The sequence below is a fragment of the Diabrotica virgifera genome, chromosome 4, assembly GCF_917563875.1.
Source record: "Diabrotica virgifera virgifera chromosome 4, PGI_DIABVI_V3a".
In the NCBI taxonomy this organism is placed as follows: Eukaryota; Metazoa; Arthropoda; class Insecta; order Coleoptera; family Chrysomelidae; genus Diabrotica; species Diabrotica virgifera.
In genome coordinates, this window is record NC_065446.1 from 80,856,851 (window position 1) to 80,879,293 (window position 22,443).

At 33.0% G+C, this 22,443-nt stretch overlaps 1 protein-coding gene across 2 annotated transcripts in view; it reads left to right on the forward strand.

The window, feature by feature from the left end:
• LOC114331271 (run domain Beclin-1-interacting and cysteine-rich domain-containing protein) overlaps positions 1 to 21,159 on the forward strand; it is an 87,340-nt gene extending 66,181 nt beyond the window's left edge. For both annotated transcript variants that reach the window (XM_050649192.1, XM_050649193.1), the window contains exons 8-9: positions 11,981 to 12,134; positions 20,820 to 21,159. In XM_050649192.1, the coding sequence (XP_050505149.1) occupies positions 11,981 to 12,134; positions 20,820 to 21,020 (355 nt within the window). In that variant the 3' untranslated portion in view covers positions 21,021 to 21,159. The remainder of the gene's footprint in view (positions 1 to 11,980; positions 12,135 to 20,819) is intronic.
• The last annotated feature ends 1,284 nt before the right edge of the window (positions 21,160 to 22,443 follow it).

Sequence of the window (22,443 nt, forward strand, 5' to 3'; positions counted from 1 at the left end):
GTAAGGCGGTGCTTAGATTCTTACGTAAACAACGGTGCGGGGTGCGTTTGCACCCCATCCGTATATCCATTTTTTTATATGTGAACGTTGGGGAAATTGATTTGAAAGATAATTAGGACTTGTTTTTCATATTATGAAACATAATTTTACAAACAAAGTACTCATTTCTTCTTAAAAGCAATATTATCTCTGCAAGACAAACACATAAAATTTTTCACAGTGTGAGCAACACAAAGTTTTTACACACAATACAGTTATGCCGGGACTTTCGGTCTTTTTTTCTGACATAAATAACACCGACATTGTCCTATAGCTCTGTTAGTTCCAGGTGTAACAGCAGAAACGTCTAATTCAGGATGAAATTTTCATCATTTGCACCTCATAGTCATTTTTCCAAAAAAAAACACGTAAACGCAAAGTGTTTTAAATGCTGTAATGGGTGGAGTGCGTTTAGAATTTAATTTAATGCGAATAAAAAATGGACAAAAATAAAAAAAAATATTAAAAAAGATAGGTGAGAAAAACGAGGTCTGGAGTGCGGCTGCACACCGCACAGCCTTACGAGGGTTAAAGATGACAAATTTGACCTCGGACTTCCGGTTTTAGAGCTGTAACCGGAAGTACCGTTTTAAAGTCAGCAAAACAGTATAAGCGATATAATATTCGACGTACCTGAGCAAGATAAGAACAAACTTACCTATACATTTAGTATGTAGATAAGGACACACCCTTAAACTTGATAAAAATAATAAACTTAAAGATAAAACCCATAACTAAATTAAAATTCATGGTGACGTTTCAATTATTACTTTAATCATCGTCAGAATAATAAGCTTCTTGAGCGGATGCTTTTAAATAATTTTAAAGGAACAAACATAATTAATGAAAACGTAAAAAATGACATTGACAATCATTGGGTTAAGTTAATAATTTCAAACACGCCATGTCTTGTTGCGTGTTTGAAAGTGGCTTCAAAAGCCACCCTTAAACACGCAACAAGACATGGCGTGTTTGAAATTATTAACTTAACCCAATGATTGTCAATGTCATTTTTTACGTTTTCATTAATTATGTTTGTTCCTTTAAAATTATTTAAAAGCATCCGCTCAAGAAGCTTATTATTCTGACGATGATTAAAGTAATAATTGAAACGTCACCATGAATTTTAATTTAGTTATGGGTTTTATCTTTAAGTTTATTATTTTTATACATTTAGTGTTTAAATCATTTCCGGTTAAAAAAGTTTTAACCGGAAGTGCCATATTATAGTCGCAGAAATTATACATGTAACATATCAATCGAATAGTATTGAAAAGTCAAGCTTGAATCTTTAGTTCCGGTTTTGAAGTATGTATATAATTTCTGTTTAAACAATAATTATGACCGAAAGTTTAGTAAAAATACTCAATCGACAAATTAGTGAAATCTTATATCAATCGACGCAAAGTTATAACTTTGCGTCGATTTCAAATATCGACTTTAGGTTCTACTTTCGATCACTTTAGGTGAAAACCTAAGACTTACGAAGTCCAATTACTTGTTTTGATTTTCACTTCGGAAATCGTTTTATATAAATAAAATTTATTAATGTTTTGTATTTTCGGAACGATTTCCGAAGTGGAAATCTAAACATCAAAATAAACTTATTTTAAATTCAAATTGTGCCTGATTTCCAATAGTAAATTGCATTAAGATGCCACAAGAAAAAAGTTTCAGAAAAATATTAATTGGCAACGTTGTGTATATCATTCACAGGTGGGTGTGGTCACAGCCGAACTTGTGTCTATTAACCTGTTAAAGGTTAAGGGCCGGTTGTTCGAACGCTAATCAACAATGATCACTATCAAATATTTAATTACTGTCACTAACTGTCAATGTCAACTTTGATTGGGTGCTGAAAACATAATTGATTATAATTATGAGATTAGTTAATCAATTAACATAACAATTATTAACATAATTGATTAACTAATTTCATAATTGTAATCCATAATTATGTTTTTAGCAACCCAAACAAAGGTGACATTGACAGTTGGTGACAGTAATTAAATATTTGATAATGATCATTTTTGATTAGCGTTCGAACAACCGGCCCTTAATGTTAAAGTTTAGTATTCATTCGTCTGTTGGGGGAGCGTGTGTTGAATTCAATTTAAACTGGAGAAAAAATTAACGTTTTTTTATGTAAAAAAAAGATATTATTTGGTATTTTCCAAATAATATCTTTGAAACCCTATTTTCTTTAAGATTTTTTGGAGGTAATAAGTGTTAAAATAAAAATTAGTTCTATAAAAATTAAATAAAATACCTACAATTAATTCTATAAAAATGAATTAGAAAAGATAAAATTTGTTCTAAAAAAATTAAATCAAATAAAAAATAATTCCAACATTACTGTTTAAATTAAAAATAATTCCAAACAATTAGAAATTATAAACTAAATTAAATTCTTAGGGAAGTAAATGTTCAAACAATCCACCATATTCTCATATTCATGCAAACAATAACCAAATCCGTTATACAACGCATGTCTCATGGCGTTGAGTTCATCTGCCGATATGTTTTGGCTAAGTTATATAATCTTTTCTCTCAGTTCACCTAAGTTGGTGGCTCGTTCGAACTCATGCCTGTACAAATTTTGTTCTTTAGCATCCCCCAAAAATAAAAATCTAGGGGAGCTAAGTCGGGTGACCGAGGGGGCCATTTTATTGTACCGTCTGTACTAATGACACGTTCACCAAAAGTTAAAGATAAATAATGTTTAACTGCATTTGCATTATGTGCAGGACAGCCGTCTTGTTGGAACCATGTTTGGTTGAAGTTAATTCGAAGACGTACAAGTTCAGGAATAATTTGATTTTGCAATAATTCAAGATATTTAACAGCGTTTAAATTCCCTTCGATGAAAAAAGGACCAATAATATGGTCTCCCAAAATTCCAACCCAAACATTTAACGTTTGTGGATAATGTGTACGTACAGACACACTCAAATGCTTATTTGCTTGAGACCAATAACGTAGAACGGATGAATTATGTTTTTTGTGAATAGTGAAGGAGGACTCATCTGTAAATAAAATATTTTTCAAAAAATTATTATTTCTATTGCATCTCTCGATCATCTCTTCACAAAAAGTCAGCCGTTTAAAATGATCATCAGGAAATATTTCTTGAGTCGTCTGCACTTTATAGCAATGGTATTTATTTCTTTTCAAGATATTCCTCATTGTTCTTGCCTTCAAATCAGTTTCATCGGCGATTTGTTGACTAGAACACGGCGTCGCTTCTGCCAATGCGCAGACCTGAATTTCTCTAGTTTCTCGTTCTTGAGAGATTTTCTTTTCGCGAGGTTGATCTGGTGGGCAGCATGTTTTACACCTGCCATGAGTACAGCCAAACTTTTCAAAGTGGTGAATAATTGCCAATAGAGTTTTTTCGGCAGGTATTGGTCTATTTGGAAAAGCTACAATGAATTCATTGACAGTGTCTTGTACTGAACGGTTCGGATGACAGTACAATTTTACTATTTGTACTCGTTCTTCAGTTGTATAAACAGTCGGCATATTTAATTCCTAATTTTTATGTTAACACCTCAAAGTCTACCTCTAAAAAGAAATAGTTAACGGACTTCGCGTCGCTTTAAGCACATTATGTGCCCAGTATTGCTAACTGTCGAGCAAACTTTATCCCTCAACTTACCTTAAAAGTTTACACTTTTATGGAAAAATTTCGTACTGTTTACAAAATCTGAGTAGATATGTTGAATTATTTTCATATATTTTGGACTAGGGCAAAAATATCCTTTTGGGTTAACTTTTTCCCTATTATCACTTTTTTTGTTAAAACTTCCCGCAAATAGGGAAATTTCCCTCTGGTTGGCAACACTGAAGCACAACAACTTGGAGAAGCGGTGTCAGTAACTGACAGGATTATGGTACTATGTTGCCAAAATTATCGTGTTTTATCGGAAATTATGTTACAATTTCGTCAAATAAAACTGCGAATCTGTAAATTTCTCATGCTTTTGACCAGTATTTGTCAATTAGTGTTTCATTTTTAATATCCTCAGCCAGTTCAGTCCAATTTTTTGAATCAATTTAATGTTTTAATTCAAATATGTAATAGCAACCCTGCATTTTACGTATAATACGGATCGGTAATAATCGTGTTTCGTGTTGACATTCTCTGATGGGCGTGCATGAACAATGTGGTGGGGAGGACAAGGCGAAATACGATTGATATCTTTGTCTATTCGCTGAAAACATGATTTTATATCTTTGTTAGATATCGTATTAAATTTTGCTATACCAACCATGAAATTTTGCCGAGCCTGTATATTATACATTTTAAAGTAGAAGACTTTAAAATGATATTGCCAATATTTATGAGTTGCGTTCCTGGGACGACTTTATTGAAAGATAGTTCATTCGATTACATGAAATCGACTTTAACTTAAGAATATCCGTCACAAAAAAATCATAGCATGTGGTGACAGTAAAATTCTCGTGTTAGTAAATAGTAAATCCATAGTAAATCACGAGGAAAAACCAGGAATTTTTTTTCCTGGTTTTTCCTAACAGAACATACAGGGTTCGAGTTCACGTGGTTAAGATAGACATCTGAATAGAGAATAATAATTACTATTTTCAAAAATAGTTAAAAAAAACGTCAAATTGAAAGGCAGTTTATTTAGAAGTTCTCTTAAAAATTATTAATTTTTAAGGGTTTTTCTTAATTTTTTGGGTATTACTAGTAGTATAAAGAAGTACTAAACTCGTGCTCTGTAAGAAAGTGTGAAATTTCGCGCCTAGAAGTTAAATTTCAGAAAACAATTAATATGGAAGGTATACCACCCGAACCTCCAGACAGAGGGAAATTCTATGTAGAATTAGAAGGAGTGGGGTGATGGAATATGAGGAATTAAATAAAAATATCAATAGGGTAAATAATAAGGTAACAAACAAACAAAACCAAACAAGTAGCACTATTGAGGTAAGTAACAAATTTAGTTCCAATAACGATGAAATTTTGACAAATTTAAATCAAACAGATAAGTCAGGTAAGCACAATTTAAATAAAGTAATAAGGAAGTACAAAACTCAAAGAGGTACCACAAAAAATGTATATTAATAAAAGGTCATAAAAGGACGCGTTTCGGCTCTTCACGAGCCATCATCAGCTTTAAAATACAGGAGTACGTCTTGCTCCTGTATTTTAAAGCTGATGATGGCTCGTGAAGAGCCGAAACGAGTCCTTTTATGACCTTTTATTAATATACATTTTTTGTGGTACCTCTTTGAGTTCTGTACTTCCTTATTACTTTATTTAAATTTTGCTTACCTGACTTATCTGTTTGATTTAAATTTGTCAAAATTTCATCGTTATTGGAACTAAATTTGTTACTTGCTCCTGTATTTTAAAGCTGATGATGGCTCGTGAAGAGCCGAAACGCGTCCTTTTATGACCTTTTATTAATATACATTTTTTGTGGTACCTCTTTGAGTTTTGTATTTCCTTACCTCGAGACCACATTTGAGAATGGATACTTCTCTTCATGATAAAGTAATAAATTTAAGATTAAAACAGATATCAATTTGGAGATAATGCACCTTATATAGTACATATGCCCGATTGATTTTAAGTTCAGTACCTGAAATTGAAAATAATATCACACAAATTACCGTAGTTGGTAGAAATATATTCAAGGCAGAACTAAATAATTTTGCTAGTGCTAATAAAGATTCTGAAATTCTAAAGGCAAACAGTACGAGGCATATGTTCCAACGTTTTTTTACTCAAAAGAAAGGTGTTATAAAATTGGTAGAAAAAGAGATAGAAGATATGTTTTATTATCATTAATTAAACCTAGATTTGGAATTAAGTTCGAAGTATTACATGTAAAAAGAATTATGCGGAAAGTCATTCAAGATAATGGTAATACTATTTATGTAAAAACAGGAACCGTAATTGTCACTTTTAAAGGTCAGTCTATACCAAAAAATGTAATAGAAAAAATGATATACGAGGTGGAAAATTATACACCTAGAATAATCCAGTGTTTAAAGTGTTTGAGATTTGGGCATATAAGTGCTCAATGTAGAGAAAAAGATAGGTGTGAAAGATGTGGCGAAGAACACAACAAATCTAATTGTTCCAATCCGAATAATTTACTTTGTGTATTGTGCAAAGGAAAACACAGCGCTACTGACAAGGGAGCAGATTGTACAGAAAGACAAAAACAGGAGTGTATTAAAAAAATTATGAATAATGAAAATATAACATTATGAAGCTAATAATAAATATAAAGCATATTACAGTACATAAACAGTAAGTAAAGAACAAGAAAATACTTCAAATAAATATCCAATATATAAAGAATACGATCAAGTAGTATTGATTCTAGTAGTGTAGATAAAGAAAGAATGGAAGCACGCAGAAAAATTTTGCAAACACCAAAAGTACAAAGTAAGCCTTGTTATAATTTTAATAATCCCATTTATTCTAACAAAACACAAACACAAAACGATAATCAAAATAATATAGGAGAAATAATAGTAGATAAAAAAACGTTGGAATATTAAAAAAGAATATTTCACAATTATTATTACCTCGTGATGGCTAACATTTCATTTCTTCAATGGAATGCGAGATCAATTTAAACAAATAAGGGTTATGTAGAAAAATTATTGTATAACAATAACATAGATATAGGATTAATATCAGAAACTTTGTTAAAAAAAGTAATTTTATTAACTTTGCTGGTTATAATGTCTTTAAGAATGATAGGGATGATGGATAGGGTGGAGTAGCCATCCTTTTGAAAAAATTAATTAAATTTTACAAGAGTCCTACTTTTCACCAAATCAATGACATAATGTGCAATAGCATATCAATTAAAATTCAATCCGGAAAAAGATAAACATTTATTCAATATACGTAAAACCAAATCTTGAAATCACAGTAAATGAATGGAAAAAGTTTTTTAATAGTCTAGAGAAGCCTTTTATATTTGGTGGTGATTTTAATAGCCACAATTATGTTTGGGATTGTAGTACTGTAGACACTATAGGAAAAAATCTGTTAGAAGCTATTGAGGACTGTTATCATGTAATTTTAAATAATGGTAAAGAAACTTTGATGCGTAGACCGAATAGTAATAACAAATCTGCAATAGATCTTACAATATGCTCAGCAAATATTAATAATTTTTTCGATTGGGATGTTGTGGACGAGACATTAAGATCAAATCATTTTGCTATTGTTATTAAGTCAAATATTAATTATTAAAAAGGGTTCAAAAAGGGTTCAAGGCAGGTTTTGTTTATATTCGATTCAGAGTTGGACTACCATCTCCATATAGCAACTATTTCAGCATCCTTATGCATCATCAGTGAAGATTATGCAGTCACAACTCTGAAGGGAATATAAACATTCTGCCTCTTTTAAGGCAAAACATCGCGATGCAATGAACCCACCTTTTGAGACGCAAATCAGCGACATCTCTCGTATTACGAGGAAAACAACGAAAAGCCCCAGATACAAAGTTTACTACTTTTTAAACAATTAGAATAATTGAAATAAAAATATTCTAAACAATATTTTAATGTTCAAATATTAATGTTAATAAAGCGGAATGTGTAAATACAAAATTCCAATGGAACATAAATAAAACGGATTGTTCTCTTTTCTCTTCTGTCACTCATAATTTCATGGAAATTGATAATAATTTAAGTTACCAACAATTTGTAAATAAATTAAACGAATATTGTAAGATATGTATACCGGAGAAGAGAACAGGGACTAATTCACGATTTAGAAAAACTTGGTGGAATGACTTACGCGATGTATTGCACTCGGTCCGCTGTCGCTCGTGCTCTAGACATCGCGTGCGTTCGCAAGAAGCATACTTCACGAACTGTTTCATAAATAACTATTTTAAGGGATTATCTAATGATGAATTCTGAAGGGAGCTTTTTTGTCGGGGCTATTTTGTGGGCGAGCTATTGTTCCGCGACTAATTTGTCTGCAGGTTATTTTGTCGAAGCTGTTTTGTGTGCGGGATATTATGTCGGGGCTATTTTGTCGGAGCTTTTTCGATGGGGCTATTTTGACGGGGTACCAAATACAAGACATATTTAAGTGAAACCTGAATAAAATTTGCGAATTAAAATAAATGTTTTTTTTAAAGTATCGGATCCAACGGACCGAAATTGCTTGTAATGTTGCCAGAATTACCATTTTTTGTGATATCATTAATTACTTTTAAATATGAGTTGAACCATATATGCAACACTTGGTATTCTATCTAATTATGAAGGTCTTAAATAAATAAAACTTTTCCGTGTCAAATAGTTTTGAAGTAATTCAGTCAATATAGAATGGTGTGATTTTTACATTAATTCATAAAACTGACAATAGCTAATAATTTATTGAAAATTTTTGTAAAATCAATTGTACTACTAACTAAAGCTGACAGTTGTTTTATGTGTTTTTAAAAGCTCTACAATAAAGATGGGTTTTCATGGAAAAAGACGAATTATTGTTTTAATGATGCGGGTCTACGGCGAAAAGAAAATATCTTATAGTGAAGTAGCCAACTTGTTTAAACGATACTTTCCCAAACCATTTTTCGGTGAGTAAAAGATGGCATTCGAACAGGTTGACCAAAAACTGTTATAAATTACAATAAAACTTTAAATTTAATGCAGAGCTGCGTTGACGATTCACATACATCTTCATGCAGATTTACATAAATACACGATGTAGGTCGTTCTTCAGCCTTGCAGTTCTTGCAAGAATTAAATGAAGATGACTACGACCGTAGATTACAGTTTAGTGAGTTAAGTGATGAATAACGTTGTAATAATCGAGAAATTCGTTAATAAGATATGTTTTCCTGACGAAGTAATATTAACACAATGTGAGAATGTACAACGTAAAACGAGGACCAGGAAGGCGAAGGATTTTCTGGCTGAAGAATCTACGTACGTGGTTCAACACAACAACCACAAATCTTTTTACAGCAGCAGTTTGCAAAGTACAGATTGCCATGATGGTCGCCAACATCCGAAACGGATAGGCACTACAAGAAGAAGAGAATGTACATTGCCAAAATTTAAGGTATTGGAGTGAGGTAAATTCACACTGGATACGTGAAAACTGTACCTACTCATAGACCACAAAAACTAAATGTATGATCAGGGCTAGTGGGTACTCAGTTAATTGGGCGGTTTTTGTAGAATCGTATTTAAAAAGCGATAATTATGAAATGCTACATAGAAATGAAATTGTACTTTTAAAAATTGAGATATGCTTTTAGCAAGACGTAACTCAAACTCATATTGGTGTAAATGTTTCGCGATATTTACATCGTTTTAGATTTACATTTCAAGTCTGGGAATGGGAGAGGATAGGATACCAAAAAGAGCACAGAATGCAGGGAAAGAGACCGGTTGGAAAGCCAAGAAAGCGCTGAGAAGACACAGTAAACAGCGACGCACAAGCCCTTTTAGGAGTCCGTGTATGGAGAAGAGCAGCCACAGATAAGCAAGTGTGGAGGCAAAAAATAAAGGAGGCCAAGGCTCAATTTGGGCTGTAGTGCCGTAGAAGAAGAAGAAGATTTACATTTCCCCGAAGATGGATTGGTAGATTAGGTAGTATTGAATGACCTCGTATACCCGATGTGAATCCGAAATATTATTTTTATCGGGGTTACTTGAAAAGTAGAATTTATAAAACTAAACCAGCAAGTGTCACAGAGCTAAGGCAAAAAATTATCGATGAATCCATATTAATTTCGAGAAAACCGAAGAAATGTAATAGACGCATTCTACCATCGTTTAGGATACTGTCAAATTAACAACGGGGAACATTTTGAACCTTCGATTAGGTAGACATTAATTTAGCAAAGCAGTAAACCTTTAAGGCATTAGAAAACGCACTAGAGAGTCGCGGACGCGACTCGACTCGTCGCCTACTAGTCTAGCTCAGATTCTCTACGTTGTCTTTAAACTTCATGAACGCATTTGGAAGTCGAGGAAGACAAGGACTTGATTCAATCTTTAATGAGAATCTCAAGTCTTCCACTGTCTTGTCCCCGACGAGTCGCGTCTGCGACTCTCTAATGCAGGGGTTTTGTTGAAATGAAAGCTTCTCGCCCCCCTCCCTTTACAATAAATTGTATGCGCTTAAATAGGAACAAAACAAAAACAAGTATTAGCATTGATTATAAATATTCCTGTATGTAGTTATTAATCAATGGTATTAGCTTGAAAACAAAACATTTATTCTGCCATAAGATAAAACAATATCAGTTTCCATAAAATACAAAAATTATTAATAAAAGAAAAATGGATTAGGTTGGTTAGTGAGATGGATGTGCTTGCATTTTATTTACTAGTATGCCTATTCGTGGCTGAGTTTTAGTAAGTGCACAGCACAAGTCACTAGAAACATCAAGTTTATTCCTATACTTTGTTTTAATTGCCACAAGTGTTGAAAATCGCACAAATAGTTACTTGAAAAAGGCAAATATAAATGAAGAGCTTCCCATTATACACTAAGATACACTTTGAAATATTTTAACCAAAATGAAATTTTGTCCATTGTAACAAAGTATTTGGCAGAGCAATCATGCAAAAAATCATTTGGATTTATTTGCAAAGCATCTTCTTGAAGTGATTCAGGCATCTTCTTGAAGTCTATGTTGACATGGAATGGATCAGTAGACATTCTGTAAATAAAATTGTCACAAGTGTTTGGGAAGTATTTTTAGAACTCTTCAATTAGGCTCTCCAAATGGTTTGATATTTGGATTTTAAAACTTGATTCTTCATAAATGTCCTTGAAGCGTTTTTCTTCTGAGATTGGCTCTACTTCAGAGAAATTTGAATAATTTCAGGGGTTTGCCTATATTTTACGCCTCCAAAGTTAAGTAACTAAGCCTCCATCACAATGAGTAACTACTATATTTGAATCTCCACCCTGCAGTTTTAGGTTAAGGCTGTTCAACAAGTCAAATATGTCTGACAAAAATAAGCCAATATTACTTGGGTACAATGTTTTTTGAAGGTCATGCTTAGCTTATTTTGCTTTTGATGTTCCAAGGTGATTACTTCATCTCAAAGGTCAAATAATCTTGCCAACATGTTTCCTTTTGAGAGCCATCGTACTTCTGTATGAAGTAGCAGTGTTTTGTGATCACTTTCTAAATCTTTACAAAGAGTTTTAAACAGTCGAGTATTCAACGCACTGTTTTTTATGTACTTCACTACTTTAATACACAACTTTAAGACAGCCATAAGTTCATTTGGAAGAGTTTTGGCTGCCAAGGTTTGTCGATGTATAAAACAATGTATCCCAATCACATCAGCATTTTTCTCTATTACTAATTGCAAATAGCCTGAGAGAAAACCAAGCATTGAAGGTGCGCCATCTGTACATAAACTGATCAGTTTTTGCCAAGAGAGTGTTAAAAACTCTCACACTGCTTTCATAACATTAATAGTTTTTGTCGTGGTCTCCAGTCTCCAACTCTATAGAAAAGAGTAGCTCGTCTTTCATTCTTTCGTTTTGAATATACCGAACATAAACAATTAACTGATGACATTGTGCTATGTCAGTACTCTCATCTAGCTGAATAGCAAAAAATGGCGATTATTTTACTGCATCAACTACCTGGTTTTGTATGTCTTCGGTCATATCATCAATGCGGCGTTTCACAGTGTTGTCAAAAAGAGGTATTTGAGATAACTTTTGCTTACTCTGCGTTACCAGACACAGTTTAACAAGCGGTTAATTTTGAATTTTAGAAAAATAACTAAATTTCTTCACGCTTCCAGGGGGGGGGGGCAGTTTGGGAACCCCTGCTCTAATGCGTTTCTGCTTTTACTGTCTTACCAGTGACTTTATTTACTATTAACTTTATTTATTTTATTTCTAATATTACTCTCAATAAAATTTATTGAGTATATTTCTTTACAGAATTAGGGCAACATTAGAAGACAGTATGGGATCATCTTTGGCAGAACCAGACATGTATTCTATGGATGACTTATGTAAAATTCGAAGTGGAGAATTAATAATAAAACTCAAAAATCTCGTGGATATATGTTGCAGGCATACCTCCGAGTGTCAGGTAGGGTAGGGTTTCCTAGAAAATCTGTGCATTTAAGTGATGATGTAAAAGTAAAAATAAAACAATAAATTCTTCAAATAATAAATTGAAACTACTTGTTTTAAAGACAATAACAGACAAAAATTTCAATGCAAAATGAATAACGTTTAAATTGCTTTTATTTATGTATGTTTTTTTGGCACTCAGTTTTACAACCCTCTAGTCCTAATGCAAACTGTAATTCGGATGGGCATGCTCCTAATCAAATTGTCAACATTTTGTTGGGGTACGTAGTTCCATTCTTCAAGAGCAGCTGTGCGGTGTTTTGTGGATTATCCCAGCGAGCTATAATTCTTCTTTTAAATATATCCCACAAATGCTCTCTAGGGTTAAGGTGGGGTGAGTAGACAGGCCTCAAATCAGTGATATCTTATGTATGTCATGGACGTATTTATTTATACGTCCATGATGTATGTGGACGTGCATTTTCAAGCATGGAATTTAAATTTTCTCCTATTGCACCTCTCCAGATCCTAACTACAAATTCTAGAATTAAATCAACATACGTGCGAGCTATTAAAGTTGGTTGGACGGAAATTAAGAATTTTTTCACCAATCATAATGTCTCCCCAGAACATGACAGTGCCTCATCTATATATCTGAACAGCTCTGGCAGTTTCCGTTCTTGCTTGTTTTCCTCGACCTTTAAGTATGTACATAAATTCCTCAGTCATCTGATTTTACACAAATCCTAGTTTCATTCGAAAATAGCACATCTTGCCAATTTCCAATGTTTCAGTTTTGGTGTTGAAAATACCAACTTTTAGGATCAATCTTTTGCTTCCTGAATAACTCGGAAACCCTCCACTGTCTCCTGTTTTTGGGCCAACGGGCCTTGGCTCAGAGGTGTAACTACCGCCGTATCAATTATACGGGGCCCCCGAAATGCAGGGGCCCCGCCATGTCAAAATAAAATTTCATTTAAAAAATTGAACAGAATATTCTACAATTTCACTATTAGGTCGTGTGCATTATTTAAGAAGTGTTTTGTATTGTTATCGGTATTTTCGTGTAATAATATAATCTTTATCTATATATAAATTATATTTATGTATTATGTATATCTATTAGCCGCCGCCGGCTATACCATAAGAACAGAATTTCTTTGTTTAAGCTAATTTTCATTGTCCATTCACCATTGGGTGTGTGTGAGGCACTGTATAATGCAAAATTGCAATTTTGGTAATGGCTTTACTTTTGAATATTTCATTGAATAACGTGTACCTAATCAATCTATACTTTATCTACAAATTATATTTATGTATATCTATTTTTTATCTTTTGTTTAATATCAAATTATGATTATATTTTAAAAGAACTTATTTTAAAGCCGAAATTTCGGCTAGATGAGATAAATTATTTAAGCCCCGCAATTCAAACAATTGTCTCTTAAAAAAGCTTCATTTATGGCGATTATTTTGGATACAACTCAAGACTTGTCAAAAACTGACCAACCTTCTGTAGTTTTTCGATACATGTCAATAAATAGTAGAAAACAATGAGTATGTCAAAACCTGTGAGTCTTGTTTGGGGTTCATATCAGTAGCCGATTGCAGTGCAGACGGACTTAAAACTCTTATTTTAAATAGTGTGACAGAATATGGAATTGATTTATCTAAATGAAGAGGGCAGGGTCACCATGGTGCACACGTTATGTTTGGTGCATATGCAGGATTAAAAGCATTTATAAAAGAAACTTGCCCCAAATGCAGATTACATTCATTGTGTGATATATGTATTAAATTTAATTTTAAATGATGATGAAACACGCGTTTCTGAAGTGTAAATTTTTTTTGATAATTTAGAAAACATATATATTTTTTTGCTAATATTATAAAACACTGGTCAATGTTAAGTAACGATAAATCTGAAAAATATAAAATTACTCTCAAGAAAGTAGGTATGTTCCACTAGATGGTATTTAAGGTACGATGATTTTTCGGTTATAAAAAATTACTGATAATGAAAACTTTGTTTGTATTTGAAATAAATTTAATTTCCACTAAAAAAGATGAACGTGATGCATGTAAAAATATAATAACTGTTTAGAAAATTTACGATTTTATAGTGCTTGTAGTCTTTTTTGTTCATCATTGTTTGAAATAATCAACCCTGTTTGTAAAGCTCTACAGAATGAAAACAATGATTTACAGACACCAAAATTCATTTCATAATTTTATAAACTGAAAAATCAAAGAAATCAAAATTAATTTGATGATTTGATAAACGACTCTAAAAACCTAGTAAAAAAGTGGGGGTAAACAACTATTTTTAAGGTGATACAGTAGCGATCAACAGGTAGCCAAAACGCGTTCCAAGATTGCGGCTATAATTTTGAATATTTTTTCGAGATATTTGGCACACGTATTCGTAATATAATAAAGAATGGCGGTACAGAGCCCAATTTGAAAAATATATTAATATGTGGAAATTACTCTGTAATTAAATACAATATTAAAAAACGAGCCTGTACCGCCATTAACCTTTCCGGAACCGTGCTATAAAAACTTACGCTGCAGGCCGTGCGGGGCAACTATGTTATCCCACTAAAATACTTTAGTAATTCGTTTAAATTTTACATTATTGTTTGGAAAGTTATATAATAAGGCACTAGTAACTGAAATAGTTTGTTTTTATTATTAAAAAGATTTACATTTTTTTATTTTTACCTGTAATTACAATTTGATTTTATTCCTGATTTTTACAGTCAGGGCATAAAAATGTTTTACTTTCTTCTCGATGTATGGTACAAATTGGTTTTCTGCATGTACTATATGATATTTGAGTCTTTCTATCACGTGCCCTGGCACAAAAGCTGCATCTTCGACTTGTATATTGTTGAATGTCTCTGGCAGGGGTTTCTTGCACTGTGTGCCCCGAGTAGTTAATTTTAATTTTGGTATAAAATTTAAATTATATTTGATAATTTTTATAAAAAAACGATTTAGTAATATATTTTCTAAGATTACCTGGAGGGATAAAAAAATATAAAAATATTTTGAAAAGTTATAAAGACAAAACCGCATCTGGGGTAACCAAGTTGCCCCGCACGGCCACGGAAAGGTTAAGAAGAACAAAAAAATACACTTTCTTCAAATAAACTTTTTTATCCGATGCCTAGATTTTGTGTCATTTTGGAACTACTAATGAAATAAAAATTTTTAGTAGTTCCAAAATGACACAAAATCTAGGCATAGGATAAAAAAGTTTATTTGAAGAAAGTGTATTTTTTTGTTCTTCTTAATGGCGGTACAGGCTCGTTTTTTTAATAATGTATTTAATTACAGAGTAATTTCCCCATATTAATATGTTTTTCAAATTGGGCTCTGTACCGCCATTCTTTATTATATTACGAATACGTATGCCAAATATCTCGAAAAAATATTCAAAATTACAGCCGCAATCTTGGAACGCGTTTTTGCTACCTGTTGATCGCTACTGTTTCCTCTTAAAAATAAAAAACGAAAAGTAACAAAGCGATTTTTTGCTGAGTTATCAGAAGATGAGAGGATTTCAGACCTGGAATGGCACCTCAAGGTCAATATTATTATTGCAGTTTGAATATGTTGATTTCTAAAACCAAACAAAGGTTTCAAAGTCTCTGTGACTTGAATAGTACATTTTTTGATATTACAAGCCGAGAAACTTATATCATTTCCAAATAAAATTATAAAAGAGCAAGTAGAAAGACTGACTACTAAATACGATAAAGATAAAGACATACGATAAAGAAATTGATTAAAAACTACTTTTTCTGGACTCTATCAGACTTGTTGTTGCTGTCTATAGAAACCGAATGTCTAGAGAAATTTAAATCTTCTTCAGCTATGGATGTTTTAATAAATAAGTTTGCCGAACAAAAGGCGAGAAAAGTTCATTTTTAAATTATTTGGGTAATATATTATTGGCTTGTAGGAGCATTTTAATTTGTAATTATTTGTGTACTCTATAACTATATTAAATAAATATTTTGTTCAATACAAGCGTTTTTGCTTCTTTTGTCGTAACATTTTTTTAGAACTATTCCATATTAGTCGTGGAAAAGGGACCCGCGACTAAGTTTGATACGGGGCCCCTGCGGGGCTAGCTACGCCACTGCCTTGGCTTTACCACTTTTATTTATACGTTTTAGTGCTTTTTCAATTTCCCCTTTGGCAATTGTAGGTCCATTTCTTCCTCGTGGTTCTATTGTGTCCATTCTTTCCTAGTCTTCAAATAGCTCTTTTATACATTCTTTCCATGTATTGATTCTCTGCACTGTCAATTATTGTTTTTTGTTGTTTTTGACCAGTGTTTCAATACCTCTTTTTTTGTATATGGCAGCTGTTTCTTTAATTTCCCTGTATATAATAAAGCTATGTTGCTTTTCTAACTTTACTATCTCTGCACAGTTTTCTGATACTCACAATTCCTTCGCTTCTTTGATTTTTTGTTTGTTTTATTTACATTTTTGTATTGTTGTTTTTATTCTTGTATAACCTCCTTTCCGATATCAGTGACTTATTTCTTGTGTTATCCATTGTTTGCTTTTAGGGGATGTATCGCCCTCCAGTTGTTGTTGTATGATGTTCCTCAGAAACTTTTCGAACTATCCATTTTTCTTTAGCGTTAAGTTGTTCTTGTCTGTCTACTTTCTAGACTTCCTTATGTATTTGTTCTTTGATCTGTTGGCAGAGAGCTCCTTTTTTAGTCTTCTTAGATTTATAATTAATAATTAGAATTCTAGGTGTTTTGATCGCTGTTTTTATATTGTTTAGGTTGAGTTTCATGTCTGCTAAAACAAAGTTGTGGTCATTTGCTATATCTAGCCATGGGCAAACTTTAGTCGATACTATGGCATTACGGATCTTTGGTTTATATGATGTAGTCAATCTGATTTCTTATTATGTTCTCACCCTCATCTCTAGGGGCTTTAGAGGGGTATATTCTTCATACAGGTACCATTTGTTCTTGATAATGAGTTAGTTGTCCTTGCAAAATTGAACTAGCTTCTCTCCTCCCGCATTACATGTTCTTAGTTCATAATCGTCTACTACTTCTCCATCTCTTCCTTTTCCTACCTTCGCATTAAAGTCGCCAAAAATAATATTAACTTTCTCTTTTTTGGTTTCTTCTAGTGTTTTGTCTAATTCATTATAAAAGTTGTCTATTTCTTCTTCTGTGCTATCAGATGTCGGTGCGTATGCTGTAATGATGTTTATATTGCACGGCATGGTGTTTAATTTCATAAGTAGAATTCTGTTTTCCTGTCCATCTCGAGTCTTTTCGTCTCGCTACTTGGCCTGCCCAATTCTATTTCAGCTTCTCTATGCGTTCGACGACATCAGTGATACCTGTATTTTTCCTCACGGCTTGGTTCCTTTTTTTGTCACGCCGAGAATCGATCTTTCCATGCGCCTTTGTGCCACTCGCATTTTTAGTGAGTGAGAGTTTTTGCTCCGTATGTCATAATAGGAAGAACGCATTGGACAAATGTCAACCGTTTCATAGCTATCAGGATATTGCTCTTAAATATGTCTCTTAGTGAACCATACGCCGCCCAAGCAAGTGTTATTCGTCGTTGAAATTCACAGGTCTGATTATCCTTACTTATTCTGATTTCATGACCGAGATATACAGGGTGTCCCGGAAAATAGTGCGTTCCTTCAAGGTACGGGCTAAGTGCACCATTTAGAGCAAAAAAGTCTGATAAAATTTTTTTGTAAAGTCAACAGTTTTCAAAAAAATAATTTATTAATTTTAATGCATTTGATTAATGTCCACAGAAATGCAAATACAGCCGGCAACGCTGCGTTCGTTCTTCTGTGTAAAAATAATTTTACTGGAACTCAACTATCATGAATCATCGACCATTAGGCATAATATTATGTTTTGATAAAATACTGATACCAGTGATAGAAAAACAGCATATTTGTGTTTATTAAATATCTAATAAATAAGGTTTGTATAGTGTTTTAACTTACATGAGAAATTTTTATTACAATCACAATCAACTCAATCAAGCTACGTCTTCAAGAAGTATCTATCGGTAGAACATGTTACAAAAAATTTGAGTACATATTACACTTCTCCATTCAATCTTCTGGGAAGTTCGAGTGGTTCAATCAGATGATTACTAATAATCCAAGCCCATACATTAATACTTTTGGCATTATTAAAGTAAAACACACAAACACCATTTCTCGTAAAACAAGCTTTATCTGCACACAACACTTTACACATTTTGTTTTGAAACCATCTACAAATCCTTAAACTTCGAGATAAATCGCCTTGGTGTACCTAAATCTTGCACTAATTATACACTATAGGTATTACGTAATTAACCTGATACTTGCGATCGAAATCATGACAATACCACAACAATACGATGTATTCTCTGGTTACAGGTAATTATGATATGACTGTTTGTGTTTACAATCATTTTAAATATTTTCGCTATGTCAAAATAAATAAAACTGCCGGGTTGCCAAATGTAAATTTTAGTAAAAGATATTATTTTATTTTTTTGAGGCAACAGACGACGTTAGAAAAAAAATTATAAGAAAGTTTTCTTTTAAATGGTGCATTCTACCCACACCTTTAATGAACGCACTATTTTCCGGGACACCGACTGTATATACTTTTTTTTTCAATTCGACCACTTGATTTTGGATAGTTAGGTATTGGCTGGAAACTAAATTTGTCATAAATTTGGTCTTACTGATGTTTTTTAGACCTATTGTTGAACATACGTTTTCTAATTCTTATAGCATTTGTTGTGCTTGACCTAGATCTTCGGTGATAAGTACTATATCGTCGGCAAAACACAGATGATTGAGCATTTCCTCATCTATCTTTATTCCTCTATTTTCTCACTTAAGCATATTAAAGGCGTATTCGAGGACCGTTATAAATAATTTAGGTGCGAGAGTGTCGCCCTGTCTCACACCTCGCTTGATATGTATTTCTCTAGTGGTATCATGTAGTTTTACACGCATTGTGGCATTTTGTTACAATCTTTATACTAACTTTGTAAAGCGGCAGTATATTCTGTTGTTCAGAGCGGTTATAAAGCTGCCTAGTTCCATGGTGCCGAAGGCTTTGTGAAAGTCTACGAAGATACGTACCAGTGACCTGTTATATTCTATCGATTTCTCTATTATTATGTGGGGTATTATCTCCAAAATAATTAAACACAGAGTTGTCTATTACTCTTCTGCCGTTGTTAAGCCATCGAACTTCACTATACCGTTTATGAACATAAACGTGGAAACTCTCCCAGTGTATTATCGGTCACAGAAATAAGCATGGATGGACACATATTTGTTCAGGCAATAGTTCGTTTACGAATTTGTTCCCAAAGTGAAAAAACATTTTACAAAATTAAAACTGCCCATCAAAGCACTTCTACTTCCTGACAGCGCGCGTACTCACCAGGAAGATATTCAGTGTGACGATGAAAAATAAGTTACTGCTGTTCCGAGTCTTCAACAGCCGATGGACTAAGGAGCCATTGCGTGCTTCAAGAGGAAGTATCCCAAGAGGAAGTTTGGCCAAATATAGAAGATAAGATTTACCAAGCAAACACAACAACAGATGAGCCAAACAACATTCTTGTTGCGAACTTGATGAAAATGCAGCATTATCTCACGACCTTCAGCAACTATCGAACTGTGGTCCCATTGTTGAAGAAGATGTTCTGGAGTGGATTAACTTTGAAAAGCAGCTATACAACGAGATTTTGAACGACGACGAAATCGCTGAGTGTGTCATTCGCCAGGAAAATGAGAAGGATACCGACGCAGATGCTGCTTAGATAGAAGAGGAAGATGAAGAAAATAGAATAAGCCACGCTGGAGGCAAACTGGAGCTTTGCAACTGGCCGCTACCTATATCGAACAGCAAAAAGAGGCAACTGCCATCGATGTAATGTTTATTAAAAAATGGCGTGACTTTGCATATAAAAAATTATTAGAAAAAAAATAGAAGATTTTTTTAAGTGTTTACGAAGCCAACCACATACAGTAACATTTCTAAATTTTATTAGTCCTACTTACAGTTCTGTAAGTATTATTTTGTAGTGTTCTGTAACCTTCTGTCTTTTCATATGTGTTAAATATATGCCAGAGTATCCAAGTGTTTTGTGTTTTCTAGATCCTTACAAATAATAAATGGGCATTTTTTAGGTAGCTTAGGTAGGTAACTTACGGGAGTCTACTGTATTGATCTTCATCCCCATTTTTTCATAACTCTCAGTAACCCTATTTAACAGTATCTGAAGACTATGGTCCGAATCAGTCATTAATACCGTGTCATCTGCATAGCGGATTTTATTTACTCTTTGACCATTTATCCTGATTCTTTCTGATGAGTGCGATACAGCGACAGCGTTCGCAAATATTACCTCAGAGTAGACGTTAAACAGTATCGGTGATAGCACACCACCCTGATAGACACCTCGTTGTATATCAATTGGCCTTGACGTGTTACCATTGGTCTTTATGATTGCTGTCTGATTCCAATAAATAGCCTCTATAATTTTAGTATCTCTTCTGTCTGTGTTAGGGCTGTGCAAAGGGTTGATCACTAGGGCTAAATCCATTTATGAATACAGCTTGCACTTTATCTAGTTAGGAATACTGTTATTTAAAGTTTTTTTTGTTGTAGCTATGCCTAGCTCGAGGCTTTATCTGCGAATTCTGTGGCGCCGATGAGGTGATATTCCCATGGCAGATGAGATCTGTGTCTAGATGTGATAAATGTGGCTCTTGCTATCATATGAAGTGTTGGTCTAGACAAGTACCTTGCAAGAAGTGTTCACGCATCCAAAGAAGAAAAGAAAGCACTGATAGTACTAGTAGTAGGTAGAATAAATATGTAGTTAATATAGAAATATAGTAACAAAATTTTTATATGAAATTATTTTTATATTAATCGTTTTATTTATTTTAATCCGTAAGTACAAATAATAATGTTATCTACCGATATTAATAAAAACACAAAAGAAGATTGTTGTTTATTTAATAACAAAATACAAAAAAGTCCTCGATAAATTTCGATGCAGGGTGTAAGACAAAAAGGAAAGCCACGGAAAAGGTGGGAAAATGAATACACTTCGGAATTACTTTCGTATTTAAGGGTTTTTGGCACCGCCGATTACTAATCTGACATTTTTTAAAGAAAATGGCGGAAAGAAATTGAAAATATCAATCAAAACGCAATATTTTTTCAAAATTTGGTAATTTAAAGTCGCTGATTACAAATCTGACATTATTATTTCAAAAACAAAATAACGGATCCAATATGGCGGAAAGAATTTCTCAAAAATTTTATTTTAAACGCACATTTTTTTGAAATTTTACACTACAAAGGACTTTTACTTTTGAAATTGCTGATTACGAATCCAACTTCTTTGTGAAGTACAATATTTAGAACCCATTACTTATGTACAATCGCCAGAATCATCTAATATGCGTCATTTCACACTTTTGTATTCAAACAAGTGCCAGTAATGCAAAGGCCTAAACTAATGTGATTATATCCATCTCAATGGATAAACCATTGAGATCACTAAACGTACATTTTACATTACAAGTTTTGATTATTTCAAGTATATTTCTACTGTTTATTCATTAACAAATTTTATGCATTTATTTTTATTAAATTTTAAGTCAACCTATACTTTACATTGATACATACTAGAAAAAGAAGGAAATAGATAAACTACAAAACGTTTTACAGCCTTTTTAAAATATACGCGCTTTTTCACTTTCACCAGCCAAAATAACGTCGTACATGGCTCATTTGTCTTGTCCCTGAGCTATGAATAAGAAACATCCAGTCTTGATTCTTATACCTGCGTATTACGACTCCACGACATTATGAGAAAGCAACTGTAAACATGAAAATCCCTAGATTTGGAACCACTGTGCATTGAAGAGAGTATTTTAGTTCTAGAAATTTGTTATTTATATTTCTCCCTCATTTAGTAAATGCTTCTTACCTTTGGATAGCTATTTGTAAGAGTTCTCATATTTGTATCCAGCATCCTATGTTTATACACTCTCTTATTTAGGACAATCTTCATGTTTGTTCTATTATGCAGATACTAATTTTATCTCTGTATATTATTATTTCTATTCGCTGATCTTTGTAGAAAAAACCGGATCTACAAACTTTTTGCAGAGAATCTTGTCATGATACGACAAATCATGGTTTTATTCTTTCATTACGTAATAGCACAAATTGTCTATCTTTTGGCTACTCCCTCAGAATCGTCGGATATGCCTTT